Here is a 17,902-nt window from a genome sequence, read left to right on the forward strand (position 1 = left end):
AAAAGTCCCAGTCTGTCTAACCTCTCCCTATAAGTCAAACCATCAAGTCCCGGTAGCATCCTAATAAATATTTTCTGCACTCTTTCCAGTTTAATAATATCCTTTCTATAATAGGGTGACCAGAACTGTACACAGTATTCCAAGTGTGGCCTTACTAATGTCTTGTACAACTTCAACAAGACATCCCAACTCCTGTATTCAATGTTCTGACCAATGAAACCAAGCATGCTGAATGCCTTCTTCACCACCCTATCCACCTGTGACTCCACTTTCAAGGAGCTATGAACCTGTACTCCTAGATCTCTTTGTTCTATAACTCTCCCCAACGCCCTACCATTAACGGAGTAGGTCCTGGCCCGATTCGATCTACCAAAATGCATCACCTCACATTTATCTAAATTAAACTCCATCTGCCATTCATCGGCCCACTGGCCCAATTTATCAAGATCCTGTTGCAATCCTAGATAACCTTCTTCACTGTCCACAATGCCACCAATCTTGGTGTCATCTGCAAACTTACTAACCATGCCTCCTAAATTCTCATCCAAATCATTAATATAAATAACAAATAACAGCGGACCCAGCACCGATCCCTGAGGCACACCGCTGGTCACAGGCCTCCAGTTTGAAAAACAACCCTCTACAACCACCCTCTGTCTTCTGTCGTCAAGCCAATTTTGTATCCAATTGGCTACCTCACCTTGGATCCCGTGAGATTTAACCTTATGTAACAACCTGCCATGCGGTACCTTGTCAAAGGCTTTGCTAAAGTCCATGTCGACCACGTCTACTGCACAGCCCTCATCTATCTTCTTGGTTACCCCTTCAAAAAACTCAATCAAATTCGTGAGACATGATTTTCCTCTCACAAAACCATGCTGACTGTTCCTAATCAGTCCTTGCCTCTCCAAATGCCTGTGGATCCTGTCTCTCAGAATACCCTCTAACAACTTACCCACTACAGATGTCAGGCTCACCGGTCTGTAGTTCCCAGGCTTTTCCCTGCCGCCCTTCTTAAACAAAGGCACAACATTTGCTACCCTCCAATCTTCAGGCACCTCACCTGTAGCTGTCGATGATTCAAATATCTCTGCTAGGGGACCCGCAATTTCCTCCCTAACCTCCCATAACGTCCTGGGATACATTTCATCCGGTCCCGGAGATTTATCTACCTTGATGTGCGTTAAGACTTCCAGCACCTCCCTCTCTGCAATATGCACACTCCTCAAGACATCACTATTTATTTCCCCAAGTTCCCTAACATCCATGCCTTTCTCAATCGTAAATACCGATGTGAAATATTCATTCAGGATCTCACCCATCTCTTGTGGTTCCGCACATAGATGACCTTGTTGATCCTTAAGAGGCCCTACTCTCCCTAGTTACTCTTTTGCCCTTTATGTATTTGTAGAAGCTCTTTGGATTCTCCTTTGCCTTATCTGCCAAAGCAATCTCATGTCCCCTTTTTGCCCTCCTGATTTCTCTCTCCAGTAACAGACTTCAGGAGGACAGAGACAGACTGGTGAAATGGGCAGACACACGGGAGATGAAATTTAATGCTGAGAAGTGTGAAGTGATACATTTTGATAGGAAGAATGAGGAGAGGCAATATAAACTAAATGGTACCATTTTAAAGGGGGTTCAGGAACAGAGAGACCTGGGGGTGCACGTACACAAATCTTTGAAGGTGGCAGGACAATTTAATAAAGCTGTTAAAAAAGAATAAGGGATCCTTGGCTTTATAATTAGAGGGATAGAGTACAAAAGCAAGGAAATTATGGGAACCATTTCTAAACCACTGCTTCGAGCTCAGCTGGAGAATCATGTCCAATTCTGGGCAACACGTCAGGAGGGATATCAAGGAATCGGAGAGGGTGCAGAGGAGATTCACCCGAATTGTACCAGGGATGTAATTTAGTTATGTGGAGAGACTGGAGAAGCTGGGGTTGTTCTCCTTAAAGCAGAGAAGGTTAAGGGGAGATTTAACAGAGGTGTTCAAAATCATGAGGGGTTTTGATAGATTAGATCGGGAGAAACTTCTTCCACTGGCAGGAGAGTCGGTGACAGAGGACTCAGAATTAAGATAATTGGCAAAAATGTCAGGGGGAAGATGAGGAGAACTTCTTGTACTCAACTCAGCGAGATGTGATGATCTGGAAGCAGATTCAATAGTAACTTTCAAAAGGGAATTGGATAAATACTTAAAGAAAAATTTGCAGGGCTATGGGGAAAGAGTTGAGTTGTGGGCCTAATTGGATAGATCTTTCAGAGAGCTGGCACAGGCCCGATGGGCCGAATCACCTACTTCTCTGCTGTATGATTCTATGATAGCATCTAACCCATCCTGTACCTGCCCTGGGAGTGTTTGATGGGACAGTGTAGAGGGAGCTTTACTCTGTATCTAACCCGTGCTGTACCTGCCCTGGGAGTGTTTGATGGGACAGTGTAGAGGGAGCTTTACTCTGTATCTAACCCGTGCTGTACCTGCCCTGGGAGTGTTTGACGGGACAGTGTAGAGGGAGCTTTACTCTGTATCTAACCCGTGCTGTACCTGCCCTGGGAGTGTTTGACGGGACAGTGTAGAGGGAGCTTTACTCTGTATCTAACCCGTGCTGTACCTGCCCTGGGAGTGTTTGACGGGACAGTGTAGAGGGAGCTTTACTCTGTATCTAACCCGTGCTGTACCTGCCCTGGGAGTGTTTGATGGGACAGTGTAGGGGGAGCTTTACTCTGTATCTAACCCGTGCTGTACCTGCCCTGGGAGTGTTTGATGGGACAGTGTAGAGGGAGCTTTACTCTGTATCTAACCCGTGCTGTACCTGCCCTGGGAGTGTTTGATGGGACAGTGTAGAGGGAGCTTTACTCTGTATCTAACCCTGTACCTGCCCCTGGGAGTGTTTGATGGGACAGTGTAGAGGGAGCTTTACTCTGTATCTAACCCTGTACCTGCCCCTGGGAGTGTCTGTTACTGATACTAGGTACAAAAAGTGGTTTCATGTTCCCTGTCCCAGAGGGGGATTCTCCTCCCCTGTTTTGGATGTCGATCTCAAGTTTCCTGTCGCAGCACTGAAATCCTTCCGAGCGATGACGGGTCGAGGTGAAATCTTTATTTTAAATTACAGGGTGGGTGATTCAGAGCTCAGTGATGTCGGGCGTTCCAGCTCGGTGGTTGTGACATTGGAGAATTATAGCAAAGAATTCCCTGCACCAGGACAGAAGGTGAGACACAGAGGAACTTACTGGCAATCTCTGGAAGCGGGCCGCCTCTGGTCGCTCTGACTGTCCCTCCAAAGGTTTCCTCTCCTCCGTCTGGTGTCTGGCGGACCGTGAATACTTGTCTCGGAAATGCCTTAAAGTTGTCCGGATTGCCTTCTCAATCCTGCTCCACTCATTGTCCGTGCCCTCGAGTCCAGTCACTCCCGGACTCCCACCTCGACCTGGACCTGGACCTGGACCTGTTTCCCTGTCCTGGGGGTTGGTCATTTCAGAAACTGACAAGGGGGATCAGCACCTGAAACTCTGCTGCTCGGAGACCCCCCTCACTGCAGAGCAAGAAATCCTCAGGAAACCGAGAGGACACCAGTTAATTAACGCTCAACTTTCCTTTTCAAAATATAATAACTTCAGGGGAAAAACAAATCTGGGCGAGGTCATCGAAGGAGGAAGTGAACGGCGCTCACTGTCTGCAGGGAAAGCAGCAACAGGCCAGTCCTCCGCACAAACCTCTCTGTCTCCCTCCCCTCCCCTGTCTGTGTCTCAGTCTCCCTTAAACCTTCCCTCTGTCTCCCTCCCCTCCTCTGTCTGTGTCTCAGTCTCCCTTAAACCTTCCCTCTGTCTCCCTCCCCTCCCCTGTCTGTGTCTCAGTCTCCCTTAAACCTTCCCTCTGTCTCCCTCCCCTCCTCTGTCTGTGTCTCAGTCTCCCTTAAACCTTCCCTCTGTCTGTGTCTCCCTCCCCTCCTCTGTCTGTGTCTCAGTCTCCCTTAAACCTTCCCTCTGTCTCCCTCCTCTCTCTGTCTCCCTCCCCTCCTCCCTCTGTCTCCCTCCCCTCCTCTCTCTGTGTCTCAGTCTCCCTCAACCCTTCCCCCTCTGTCTCCCTCCCCTCCCCTGTCTGTGTCTCAGTCTCCCTTAAACCTTCCCTCTGTCTCCCTCCCCTCCTCTGTCTGTCCCTCCCCTCCTCCCTCTGTCTCCCTCCCCTCCTCTCTCTGTCTCCCTCCCCTCCTCTCTCTGTCTCCCTCCCCTCCTCTGTCTGTGTCTCAGTCTCCCTCAACCCTTCCCCCTCTGTCTCCCTCCCCTCCTCTGTCTGTGTCTCAGTCTCCCTTAAACCTTCCCCCTCTGTCTCCCTCCCCTCCCCTCCCCTCCTCTGCCTCCCTCCCCTCCCCTCCCCTCCTCTGCCTGTGTCTCAGTCTCCCTTAAACCTTCCCTCTGTCTCCCTCCCCTCCTCCCTCTGTCTGTCCCTCCCCTCCTCCCTCTGTCTGTCCCTCCCCTCCTCCCTCTGTCTGTCCCCCCCCTCCTCCCTCTGTCTGTCCCCCCCCTCCTCCCTCTGTCTGTCCCCCCCCTCCTCCCTCTGTCTGTCCCCCCCCTCCTCCCTCTGTCTGTCCCCCCCCTCCTCCCTCTGTCTGTCCCCCCCCTCCTCCCTCTGTCTGTCCCCCCCCTCCTCCCTCTGTCTGTCCCTCCCCTCCTCCCTCTGTCTGTCCCTCCCCTCCTCCCTCTGTCTGTCCCTCCCCTCCTCCCTCTGTCTGTCCCTCCCCTCCTCCCTCTGTCTGTCCCTCCCCTCCTCCCTCTGTCTGTCCCTCCCCTCCTCCCTCTGTCTGTCCCTCCCCTCCTCCCTCTGTCTGTCCCTCCCCTCCTCTCTCTGTCTCCCTCCCCGCCTCCCTCTGTCTCCCTCCCCTCCTCTGTCTGTGTCTCAGTCTCCCTTAAACCTTCCCCCTCTGTCTCCCTCCCCTCCCCTCCTCTGCCTGTGTCTCAGTCTCCCTTAAACCTTCCCTCTGTCTGTGTCCTTTCCCCCCTCTCTCTCTCTTTCTCACACCTGTAGTGTTGCAACTCTCCCTCTCTCAGTTATGAAACACTCCGCATTCTTGGAGTTGCAGTTCGGGAAGGATTGGGATATAACAGGAAATGCACCGCATTCTGGGAGTTGAAGTCCTGCAAAGACACAGCACCTTTGAATGATGAAAGTACACAGTGTTAATAGTTCAGAAATTCTGGAATTTTTTTTTCCAAAATGTACTTTATTTCATAAAATTTATAAATACTCGCAGTTTACACACAGTTCAAGTAAAAAGACACAAATTCCAGCCAGCAGATCAAAGGAATGTACTATAGATCATACCCACTGTCACCTCATTATCACTATTTTAATACTCACTACACATCTTCGAATGCATTCTGTACAATACAAGGTGGGGTGGCCTTACACGGTGGCCTTTCCCCATAGAGCCTTTGCTTAGGCCGCACCTCGTCTCAGTGTGTCCCGCAGCACGTACTCCTGGACCTTGGAATGCGCCAGTCAGCAACACTCGGTCGTGGACAGCTCCTTCTGCTGGAAGACCAGCAGGTTTCAGGCGGACCAAAGGGCCTCCTTCACCGAGTTGATGGTCTTCCAGCCGCAGGTGATGTCTGTCTCTGTGTGCGTCCCAGGGAACAATCCGTAGAGCACAGCGTCCTGTGTTACTGAACTGTTTGGGATGAACCGGGACAGGTACCAACGCATCTCTCTCCACACCCTCTGCGCAAGGGGCAGCCATCAGGAAGTGGACGATGGCCTCCCATCACAGCCTCGAGGGCAGCCCTGCCTGACTCCAGATCTGATCGGAAAGCTCTCTGACACCCACCCATTGATTAGGACTGCGCTACGGATGTCCGCGTAGAGCAGTCGGATCCAATCGCAGATTCCCTCCCTAAAACCCATTTTGGAGAGCACGCCCATCATGCATGTGTGGGCTATTCTTTCGAAGGCCTTCTCCTGGTCCAGGCTGATGAGGCAGGTGTTCACCCCCCTGTCCAGCACATAGGCGATCGTATCCCTGAGCAGCGCAATGCTATCAGAAATCTTCCTGCCGGATACAGTATAGGTCTGATCTGGGTGGATCACCCGCTCCAGAGCAGACTTGAGCCTGTTCACGATGGCCTTAGACAGAATCTTGTAGTCGACATTTAGCTAGGAAATGGGTCGCCAATTTTTGATTCCTTCCCTCTTCCCCTTCCGCTTCTATGATGCCTTTCCTCATGAGCTCTGACATGCGGCCTGCCAGAAGCATATTCCCATTAACTTTCAGTAGGTCTGGGCCTATCCAGTCCCACAGAGCCGAGTACAACTCGACCGGCAAGCCGTTGCTTCCGGGAGTTCTACTCTTCTCGAAGGCAACTCGTCCAAGGTTAGTGGCCGATCCATGCTTTCCCGCTCGCTGTCCTCTTAAGATTTCCATGATAGAGGACAGGAAGGACTGGGAGGCCGTGCTGTCTGTGGGCTTCGTGTCATACAACCCAGCATAAAAGGATTTGCTGATCATCAGTATATCGGCCTGCGAAGAAGTCAGTGAGCCGTCTTCCTTTTCTAAAGCTGCTGATCGCAGAGGTCTCTCTGTGCAGCTTCTGGAAGAAGTGCGAGCACTTCTCACCCTGTTCCACCGAGTGGACTCTGGACCAGAAGATGATCTTTGAGGCCTCGGAGGCGCAGAGCGAGGCTTGCTGGCCCTTCACCTCTCGGAGTTCCTCCCCAACATCGACCCCCATCAACTGCAGCTGGAGCAGATCTTGCATGCTTTTCTGGAGTTGTGGCACTTCCCTCTGACTCTCTCTTGCCTCCTGAACACCTTTGAGGATGAAGAACCTCTTGATGTTGGCCTTGATGGCTTCCCACCAGCGCACCGTGGAGTTGAAGAGGGGTTTCACGTTGCTCCAACCTGTGTAATCCCTCTTTAGTTCCTCGATGTTCAGCTTCCATGTCCTCCTGCGATTGACAGTCGGCCAGTAGGAGGCAGTGGTCAGAGAAGAACACTGGCTGGCTGTCAGTGGATCTGACCTTGAACATTGGAGACACAAATAGGAAGTCTACCCTGGAACGGATGGACCTGTCTGGCCTGGACCAGGTGTATCTCTGCGCCGCTCCGCCTGCAGGGTTGCTGAAGACGTCGCAAGGCTTTGCATCTTTCACCGCCTCTATCGGGAGTTTGGACGTGGTGTCCAGTATACCGCCGCCCCTGCTGGATCGTCCAGCCGCATCGATGATGCAGTTGAAGTCTCCGGTGAGAAGGATGGGTCTGGAGGTCGCCAGGAGTATTGGGAGATGCGAGAAGACCTTCATCCGCTCGCTCCAGAGGGTCGGGGTGTACATATTGATGTCGGAGTGGGCCGTTCTTGCACAGAATGTCTGCTACAAGCAGGCAGACCACCCCCCCACCACTTCCTTAACCTCAGTGACGATGAATTGGCCTCCTCGCAGCAGAATCCCCAGGCCTGAAGAACGACTATCGTTGCCTCCCGACCAGATCGACTGCCCTTGTGTCCACACATGTCTCCACTGCCGCTGGTTGCTGAGGTGCGGGATCCCACTCTCCTGCAAGAACAGAAGGTCCCTCTTGACCCTGGACAGATATTCCAGGGTCACGGCACATCGTGTAATCGATTTGATGTTTATGGATCAATTTTTAAATCCATTTTAAAAATACAAAAAGGACAACCATTGAAGTTTTTTTTTTATTCGTTCACGGGACGTGGGCGTCGCTGGCGAGGCCGGCATTTATTGCCCATCCCCAATTGCCCTTGAGAAGGTGGTGGTGAGCCGCCTTCTTGAACCGCTGCAGTCCGTGTGGTGAAGGTTCTCCCACAGTGCTGTTAGGAAGGGAGTTCCAGGATTTTGACCCAGCGACGATGAAGGAACGGCGATATATTTCCAAGTCGGGATGGTGTGTGACTTGGAGGGGAACGTGCAGGTGGTGTTGTTCCCATGCGCCTGTTGCTCTTGTCCTTCGAGGTGGTAGAGGTCGTGGGTTTGGGAGGGGCTGTTGAAGAAGCCTTGGCGAGTTGCTGCAGTGCATCCTGTGGATGGTGCACACTGCAGCCACTGTGCACCGATGGTGAAGGGAGTGAATGTTTAGGGTGGTGGATGGGGTGCCAATCAAGCGGGCTGCTTTGTCCTGGATGGTGTCGAGCTTCTTGAGTGTTGTTGGAGCTGCACTCATCCAGGCAAGTGGAGAGAATTCCATCACACTCCTGACTTGTGCCTTGTAGATGGTGGAAAGGCTTTGGGGAGTCAGGAGGTGAGTCACTCACTGCAGAATACCCAGCCTCTGACCTGCTCTTGTAGCCACAGTATTTATATGGCTGGTCCAGTTAGGTTTCTGTCAACGGTGACCCCCAGGATGTTGATGGTGGGGGATTTGGCGATGGTAATGCCGTTGAATGTTAAGGGGAGGTGGTTAGACTCTCTCTTGTTGGAGATGGTCATTACCTGGCACTTTTCTGGCGCGAATGTTACTTGCCACTTATCAGCCCAAGCCTGGATGTTGTCCAGGTCTTGCTGCATGCGGGCTCGGACTGCTTCATTATCTGAGGGGTTGCGAATGGAACTGAACACTGTGCAATCATCAGTGAACATCCCCATTTCTGACCTTATGATGGAGGGAAGGTCATTGATGAAGCAGCTGAAGATGGTTAGGCCTAGAACACTGCCCTGAGGAACTCCTGCAGCAATGCCCTGGGGCTGAGATGATTGGCCTCCAACAACCACTACCATCTTCCTTTGTGCTCGGTATGACTCCAGCCACTGGAGAGTTTTCCCCCTGATTCCCATTGACTTCAATTTTACTAGGGCTCCTTGGTGCCACACTCGGTCAAATGCTGCCTTGATGTCAAGGGCAGTCACTCTCACCTCACCTCTGGAATTCAGCTCTTTTGTCCATGTTTGGACCAAGGCTGTAATGAGGTCTGGAGCCGAGTGGTCCTGGCGGAACCCAAACTGAGCATCGGTGAGCAGGTTATTGGTGAGTAAGTGCCGCTTGATAGCACTGTCAACGACACCTTCCATCACTCTGCTGATGATTGAGAGTAGACTGATGGGGCGGTAATTGGCCGGATTGGATTTGTCCTGCTTTTTGTGGACAGGACATACCTGGGTAATTTTCCACATTGTCAGGTAGATGCCAGTGTTGTAGCTGTACTGGAACAGCTTGGCTGGAGGCGCAGCTAGTTCTGGAGCACAAGTCTTCAGCACTACAGCCGGGATATTGTGGTGGCCCATAGCCTTTGCTGTATCCAGTGCACTCAGCCGTTTCTTGATATCACGTGGAGTGAATCGAATTGGCTGAAGACTGGCTTCCGTGATGGTGGGGATATTGGGAGGAGGCCGAGATGGATCATCCACTCGGCACTTCTGGCTGAAGATGGTTGCAAACGCTTCAGCCTTGTCTTTTGCACTCACATGCTGGACTCCGCCATCATTGAGGATGGGGATGTTTACAGAGCCTCCTCCTCCCGTTAGTTGTTTAATTGTCCAATTTCGTCAGTCCGGGGTCTACATTACCGTCCAGTTTGAACCCTCAGTCTAGATTCTGCATTTGTGTGGCGTTCAGGGACTTCTGGACGGTCCGTGGGTTGTGGAAGGAAGCCTGCTTCTGTTGGGGGAGGGTCCTCACTCAGGGGTTGGCGGCGGGGTCTCGTGGGGTGGTGTGTCTGTGAGATCCAACGCTGTGAGGTCCAACTCCTCGGCCGTCGTTGGTGGTTCATTCAACACGACCATCGTGCTACTCCCCGCGTCCCAGGGTTGAGGGACCTCACTCTCTATGTTGCTACTCCCGGCATCCCAGATTTGGGGGACCTCACTCTCTACGTTGCTACTCCCAGTTGCCCAGAGTTGAGGGACCTTGCTCTCCGCGTTGCTACTCCTGGTTGCCTGGAGTTGGGGGATCTTGCTCTCCGCGTTGCTGCTCCCGACGTCCCAGGGTTGGGGTGCGCTGGGCACATTGCTACTCCCGGTGTCCCAGAGTTGGGGGACCTCGCTCTCCATGTTGCTGCTCCTGGTTGCCCGGAGTTGAGGGACCTTGCTCTTCACATTGCTGCTCCCGTCGTTCCAGGGTTGGGGTGCGCTGGGCACGTTGCTACTCCCGGTGTCCCAGGGTTGGGGGACCTCGCTCTCCATGTTGCTACTCCTGGTTGCCCGGAGTTGAGGGACCTTGCTCTTCACATTGCTGCTCCCGTCGTTCCAGGGTTGGGGTGCACTGGGCACGTCGCTGTTCCTTGTGCCTTGGAGCTGAGTGTTGCTGCTCCCAGGTTCCTGGAGTTGGAGCACGTTGTCGGTGTTGCTGGTCACCGTCTCATTTTGCCTCTTCCTTTGATGAAGGCGGGGTGTCCCCTCCCCCCACCCTTTCCTTGGTCATTGTCCGAGGAGTGGTCGCTGTTGTCTGTTGGGGACTCTAAGCTCCTGTTGCCGCTGGCTGCACCTTTGGCGTTCGTGCCTCTGGTCCTGCAGGACTTCCTCTTTTTCTTTGCTTGTATCATCCATCCTTCATCCGCCCCTGGTCAGCCTTCCTTTGGCTCTGCGTTCTCAGGGGTAGTTTCTGGGCTGGGTGTCGGGATTGGTTGATTTCCTCGACACTCCCTTCCTGCTCTTTGTCCTCCTCCTGGTCATTGGCCCTTTCACGGGGGACCACAGCGGGGGAGAGGGGTCTGGTCTCCTTTGGGGCAGCTACGACTGCTGCTCTCTCCTCCTGAGTCACCTCGCCTCTCGCTGCCCGTGCATAGCTTAGTTTGCGGTTTGGACAGGTCTTGTACAGGTGACCAGCCTCTCCGCACAGGTTGCAGCACTTGGCCTTCTGACAGTCCAGTGTCTGGTGACCCTCCTTCCTGCAGATCACCGCCTTGCAGGAGGCCGCCTCAGGCCCGGGTTTGCTGCAGGATCGGCACACTCTGGGTTGCCCCAGGCTCGTCCCAATCACGAAGCTTGATGATAGGTGGATGATGTTTCTATCGGTGTCCGCTCTCAGCTTCGCCTGGATGTTCCTCTTGCTGGTCCAGATTCTGTACATGTCCGTGACGTCGATGCTCCACTCCGTCCTCGTATTGCTCGAGGAACATCAGCACGTCCTCGATGGGCACGTGCAGGTTGAACATGCAGACCGTTAGCGTCCGTTCCTTCTCCTGCGGGAGCACAAAGAGCAGTTCCGCGGGGAGGAGTGACAATGACACTTCCTTCCCCTTCTCCTTGAACACCTGGAGCATCTTCAGGCATCCTGCGACGTTCTTGAAGGTCACATCGAAATAGCCGCTCCTCGGGAAGTCCTTGCAGGCAGAAGATGTCCGCTGGCACGAATCCACAGGCTCCCAGCAGAACCTTCCTTAAAAAGACGCCCCGTTGCCACGGCGAGGTCCTTCACCCGTCCTTGCGGTCAGCCTGACCGTGTTGCGCACCCCGTGCCCAGCTGCTCTGGAACCTCTGGTCACCATGCCCACTGCGAAGAGACGACGTTTTCACCTTACTGGAAAAAGGCGTTAGACCAGTCCCCGGCCAGCATTGAGATCCACCTCTACAAACAGGTTAGAGCTGGTTCTACTCGTCCTGGGAGATCCGCCTTCTGGGTCACAGACTCTCCCCTGCCAGGTAATTCCCTCAACTCCTCCACCTCTCCTTCTCTCTCCACCTTAAGACCCATCTTTTTGACCAGGCTCTTGGTCTCCTCACCTAACTTTACCACTGTGGTTCGGCAATCGGCATCCAATCCCTCTGGGAAGCAACTTGGGATATTTCCTCCTTCAATGGCGCTATATAAATGCAAGTTGCTGCTCTGACACACGGTGGTCATATTGTTTCTGTCAGCGGTGACTGATGGGCGCAAACGCGTCACAGTGTTTAAGAGTCTCTAAACCTGTGATTCTCAGAGAGAGAACATTCCCGGTAATATTTAGAGGCAGTCAGTCCTATGTGATATTTGGAGGGAGACTTTCCCCTGTGATTTTTAGAGGGAGGCTGTTCAGAAGAGCAGGTGAGGTCTTCTTAGCGTCCTGACCAATATTTATCCCTCAACGAACACCAAAAATCATGGTCAGGTCAACACCTCATTTCTGTTTGTGGGATCTTGCTGTTTGCAAATTGGCTGCTGCATTTACCTACATTACAACAGTCACTGCACTTCAAAAGTTATACATTGGCTGTAAAACACAGTGGGACACCCTGAGGTTGTGAAAGGCTCCATATATATGCAAGTTAATTCTTTGTTATATTCAAAGGGAGACGGCCCCGTGTGATATTCAGAGGGAGACTGCCCCGTGTGATATTCAGAGGGAGACGGCACCGTGTGATATTCAGAGGCAGACTGCCCTGTGTGATATACAGAGAGAGACTGCCCTGTGTGATATAAAGAGGGAGACTGCCCTGTGTGATATTCAGAGGGAGACGGCCCCGTGTGATATACAGAGAGAGACTGCCCCGTGTGATATTCAGAGGGAGACTGCCCCGTGTGATATTCAGAGGGAGATAACCCCGTGTGATATTCAGAGGGAGACGGCCCCGTGTGATATTCAGAGGGAGAAGGCCCCGTGTGATATACAGAGAGAGACTGCCCCGTGTGATATTCAGAGGGAGACTGCCCTGTGTGATATTCAGAGGGAGACTGCCCTGTGTGATATTCCGAGGGAGACTGCCCCGTGTGATATACAGAGGGAGACTTCCCTGTGTGATATACAAAGGGAGACTTCCCTGTGTGATATACAAAGGGAGACTTCCCTGTGTGATATACAAAGGGAGACTTCCCTGTGTGATATACAAAGGGAGACTTCCCTGTGTGATATTCAGAGGGAGACTGCCCCGTGTGATATACAGAGGGAGACTGCCCTGTGTGATATACAGAGGGAGACTTCCCTGTGTGATATACAGAGGGAGACTTCCCTGTGTGATATACAGAGGGAGACTTCCCTGTGTGATATACAGAGGGAGACTTCCCTGTGTGATATACAGAGGGAGACTTCCCTGTTTGATATACAGAGGGAGACTGCCCTGTGTGATATTCTGAGGGAGACTGCCCTGTGTGATATTCAGAGGGAGATAACCCCGTGTGATATTCAGAGGGAGACGGCCCCGTGTGATATTCAGAGGGAGACGGCCCCGTGTGATATTCAGAGGGAGAAGGCCCCGTGTGATATACAGAGAGAGACTGCCCCGTGTGATATTCAGAGGGAGACTGCCCTGTGTGATATTCAGAGGGAGACTGCCCCGTGTGATATACAGAGGGAGACTTCCCTGTGTGATATACAAAGGGAGACTTCCATGTGTGATATACAAAGGGAGACTTCCCTGTGTGATATTCAGAGGGAGACTGCCCCGTGTGATATACAGAGGGAGACTGCCCCGTGTGATATACAGAGGGAGACTGCCCTGTGTGATATACAGAGGGAGACTTCCCTGTGTGATATACAGAGGGAGACTTCCCTGTGTGATATACAGAGGGAGACTTCCCTGTGTGATATACAGAGGGAGACTTCCCTGTGTGATATACAGAGGGAGACTTCCCTGTTTGATATACAGAGGGAGACTGCCCTGTGTGATATTCTGAGGGAGACTGCCCTGTGTGATATTCCGAGGGAGACTGCCCCGTGTGATATACAGAGGGAGACTTCCCTGTGTGATATACAAAGGGAGACTTCCCTGTGTGATATACAAAGGGAGACTTCCCTGTGTGATATTCAGAGGGAGACTGCCCCGTGTGATATACAGAGGGAGACTGCCCTGTGTGATATACAGAGGGAGACTGCCCTGTGTGATATACAGAGGGAGACTTCCCTGTGTGATATACAGAGGGAGACTTCCCTGTGTGATATACAGAGGGAGACTTCCCTGTGTGATATACAGAGGGAGACTTCCCTGTGTGATATACAGAGGGAGACTTCCCTGTGTGATATACAGAGGGAGACTTCCCTGTTTGATATACAGAGGGAGACTGCCCTGTGTGATATTCTGAGGGAGACTGCCCCGTGTGATATTCAGAGGGAGACTTCCCTGTGTGATATTCAGAGGGAGACTGCCCTGTGTGATATTCTGAGGGAGACTGCCCCGTGTGATATTCAGAGGGAGACTGCCCCGTGTGATATTCAGAGAGAGACTGCCCCGTGTGATATTCAGAGGGAGACTTCCCTGTGTGATATTCAGAGGGAGACTTCCCTGTGTGATATTCAGAGGGAGACTGCCCCGTGTGAGATACAGAGGGAGACTGCCCTGTGTGATATTCTGAGGGAGACTGCCCTGTGTGATATTCAGAGGGAGACTGCCCTGTGTGATATTCAGAGGGAGACTGCCCTGTGTGATATACAGAGGGAGACTGCCCTGTGTGATATTCAGAGGGAGACTGCCCTGTGTGATATTCAGAGGGAGACTGCCCCGTGTGAGATACAGAGGGAGACTGCCCCGTGTGATATTCAGAGGGAGACTGCCCCGTGTGATATTCAGAGGGAGACGGCCCCATGTGATACACAGAGGGAGACTGCCCTGTGTGAGATACAGAGGGAGACTGCCCTGTGTGATATTCTGAGGGAGACTGCGCTGTGTGATATTCAGAGGGAGACTGCCCCGTGTGATATTCTGAGGGAGACTGCCCTGTGTGATATTCAGAGGCAGACGGCCCCGTATGAGATACAGAGAGAGACTGCCTCGTGTGAGATACAGAGGGAGACTGCCCCGTGTGATATTCAGAGGGAGACTTCCCTGTGTGATATTCTGAGGGAGACGGCCCCGTGTGATATACAGAGGGAGACGGCCCCGTGTGATATTCAGAGGGAGACTGCCCCGTGTGATATTCAGAGGGAGACTGCCCCGTGTGAGATACAGAGGGAGACTGCCCCGTGTGAGATACAGAGGGAGACTGCCCCGTGTGATATTCAGAGGGAGACTGCCCCGTGTGATATTCAGAGGGAGACGGCCCCGTGTGATATACAGAGGGAGACTGCCCTGTGTGAGATACAGAGGGAGACTGCTCCGTGTGATATCCTGAGGGAGACTGCCCTGTGTGATATTCAGAGGGAGACTGCCCCGTGTGATATTCTGAGGGAGACTGCCCTGTGTGATATTCAGAGGGAGACGGCCCCGTGTGAGATACAGAGGGAGACGGCCCCGTGTGAGATACAGAGGGAGACTGCCCCGTGTGATATACAGAGGGAGACGGCCCCGTGTGATATACAGAGGGAGACTGCCCCGTGTGATATACAGAGGGAGACTGCCCCGTGTGATATACAGAGGGAGACTGCCCCTTGTGATATACAGAGGGTGACTGCCCCGTGTGATATGCAGAGGGAGACTGCCCTGTGTGATATACAGAGGGAGACGGCCCCGTGTGATATACAGAGGGAGATTGCCCTGTGTGATATACAGAGCGAGACTGCACCGTGTGATATACAGAGGGAGATTGCCCTGTGTGATATTCAGAGGGAGACTGCCCTGTGTGATATTCTGAGGGAGACTGCCCTGTGTGATATTCTGAGGGAGACTGCCCCGTGTGATATACAGAGGGAGACTGCCCTGTGTGATATACAGAGGGAGACTGCCCTCTGTGATATTCTGAGGGAGACTGCCCCGTGTGATATTCAGAGGGAGACTTCCCTGTGTGATATTCAGAGGGAGACTGCCCTCTGTGATATTCTGAGGGAGACTGCCCCGTGTGATATTCTGAGGGAGACTGCCCCGTGTGATATTCAGAGGGAGACTGCCCCGTGTGAGATACAGAGGGAGACTGCCCCGTGTGATATTCAGAGGGAGACGGCCCCGTGTGATATACAGAGGGAGACTGCCCTGTGTGATATTCTGAGGGAGACTGCCCTGTGTGATATTCAGAGGGAGACTGCCCTGCGTGATATTCAGAGGGAGACTGCCCTGTGTGATATTCAGAGGGAGACTGCCCTGTGTGATATTCAGAGGGAGACTGCCCTGTGTGATATTCAGAGGGAGACGGCCCCGTGTGATATACAGAGGGAGACTGCCCCGTGTGAGATACAGAGGGAGACTGCCCCGTGTGAGATACAGAGGGAGACTGCCCCGTGTGAGATACAGAGGGAGACTGCCCCGTGTGAGATACAGAGGGAGACTGCCCCGTGTGATATTCAGAGGGAGACTGCCCCGTGTGATATTCAGAGGGAGACTGCCCCGTGTGAGATACAGAGGGAGACTGCCCCGTGTGATATTCAGAGGGAGACGGCCCCGTGTGATATACAGAGGGAGACGGCCCCGTGTGATATACAGAGGGAGACTGCCCTGTGTGAGATACAGAGGGAGATTGCCCTGTGTGATATACAGAGGGAGACTGCCCCGTGTGAGATACAGAGGGAGACTGCCCCGTGTGATATACAGAGGGAGACGGCCCCGTGTGATATACAGAGGGAGACTGCCCCGTGTGATACACAGAGGGAGACTGCCCCGTGTGATATACAGAGGGAGACTGCCCCATGTGATATACAGAGGGTGACTGCCCCGTGTGATATACAGAGGGAGACTGCCCTGTGTGATATACAGAGGGAGACGGCCCCGTGTGATATACAGAGGGAGATTGCCCTGTGTGATATACAGAGGGAGACTGCACCGTGTGATATACAGAGGGAGATTGCCCTGTGTGATATTCAGAGGGAGACTGCCCTGTGTGATATTCAGAGGGAGACTGCCCTGTGTGATATTCAGAGGGAGACTGCCCTGTGTGATATACAGAGGGAGACTGCCCTCTGTGATATTCTGAGGGAGACGGCCCCGTGTGATATACAGAGGGAGACTGCCCCATGTGATATACAGAGGGTGACTGCCCCGTGTGATATACAGAGGGAGACTGCCCTGTGTGATATACAGAGGGAGACGGCCCCGTGTGATATACAGAGGGAGATTGCCCTGTGTGATATACAGAGGGAGACTGCACCGTGTGATATACAGAGGGAGATTGCCCTGTGTGATATTCAGAGGGAGACTGCCCTGTGTGATATTCAGAGGGAGACTGCCCCGTGTGATATTCAGAGGGAGACTTCCCTGTGTGATATTCAGAGGGAGACTTCCCTGTGTGATATTCAGAGGGAGACTGCCCCGTGTGATATTCAGAGGGACACTGCCCCGTGTGAGATACAGAGGGAGACTGCCCCGTGTGAGATACAGAGGGAGACTGCCCCGTGTGAGATACAGAGGGAGACTGCCCCGTGTGAGATACAGAGGGAGACTGCCCCGTGTGATATTCAGAGGGAGACTGCCCCGTGTGAGATACAGAGGGAGACTGCCCCGTGTGATATTCAGAGGGAGACGGCCCCGTGTGATATACAGAGGGAGACGGCCCCGTGTGATATACAGAGGGAGACTGCCCCGTGTGATATACAGAGGGAGACTGCCCCGTGTGATATACAGAGGGAGACTGCTCCGTGTGATATTCTGAGGGAGACTGCCCTGTGTGATATTCAGAGGGAGACTGCCCCGTGTGAGATACAGAGGGAGACTGCCCCGTGTGAGATACAGAGGGAGACTGCCCCGTGTGAGATACAGAGGGAGACTGCCCCGTGTGATATACAGAGGGAGACTGCCCCGTGTGATATACAGAGGGAGACGGCCCCGTGTGAGATACAGAGGGAGACTGCCCCGTGTGATATTCTGAGGGAGACTTCCCTGTGTGATATTCTGAGGGAGACGGCCCCATGTGATATACAGAGGGAGACGGCCCCATGTGATATACAGAGGGAGACTGCCCCGTGTGATATACAGAGGGAGACTGCCCCGTGTGATATACAGAGAGAGACTGCCCCGTGTGATAGTCTGAGGGAGACGGCCCCGTGTGATATACAGAGGGAGACGGCCCCGTGTGATATACAGAGGGAGACGGCCCCGTGTGATATACAGAGGGAGACGGCCCCGTGTGATATACAGAGGGATATTGTCCTGTGTGATATTCAGAGGGAGACTGCCCCG

At 52.9% G+C, this 17,902-nt stretch overlaps 1 protein-coding gene across 1 annotated transcript in view; it reads left to right on the forward strand.

Annotated features, from left to right (window-relative positions):
* Positions 1-3,084: 3,084 nt before the first annotated feature.
* oxct1a (3-oxoacid CoA transferase 1a) overlaps positions 3,085-17,902 on the forward strand; it is a 214,384-nt gene continuing 199,566 nt past the window's right edge. The window contains exon 1 of the mRNA XM_067982085.1: positions 3,085-3,219. Coding sequence (XP_067838186.1) covers positions 3,085-3,219 — 135 coding nt within the window. The remainder of the gene's footprint in view (positions 3,220-17,902) is intronic.

This window comes from Heptranchias perlo, chromosome 4, assembly GCF_035084215.1.
Source record: "Heptranchias perlo isolate sHepPer1 chromosome 4, sHepPer1.hap1, whole genome shotgun sequence".
In the NCBI taxonomy this organism is placed as follows: domain Eukaryota; kingdom Metazoa; phylum Chordata; class Chondrichthyes; order Hexanchiformes; family Hexanchidae; genus Heptranchias; species Heptranchias perlo.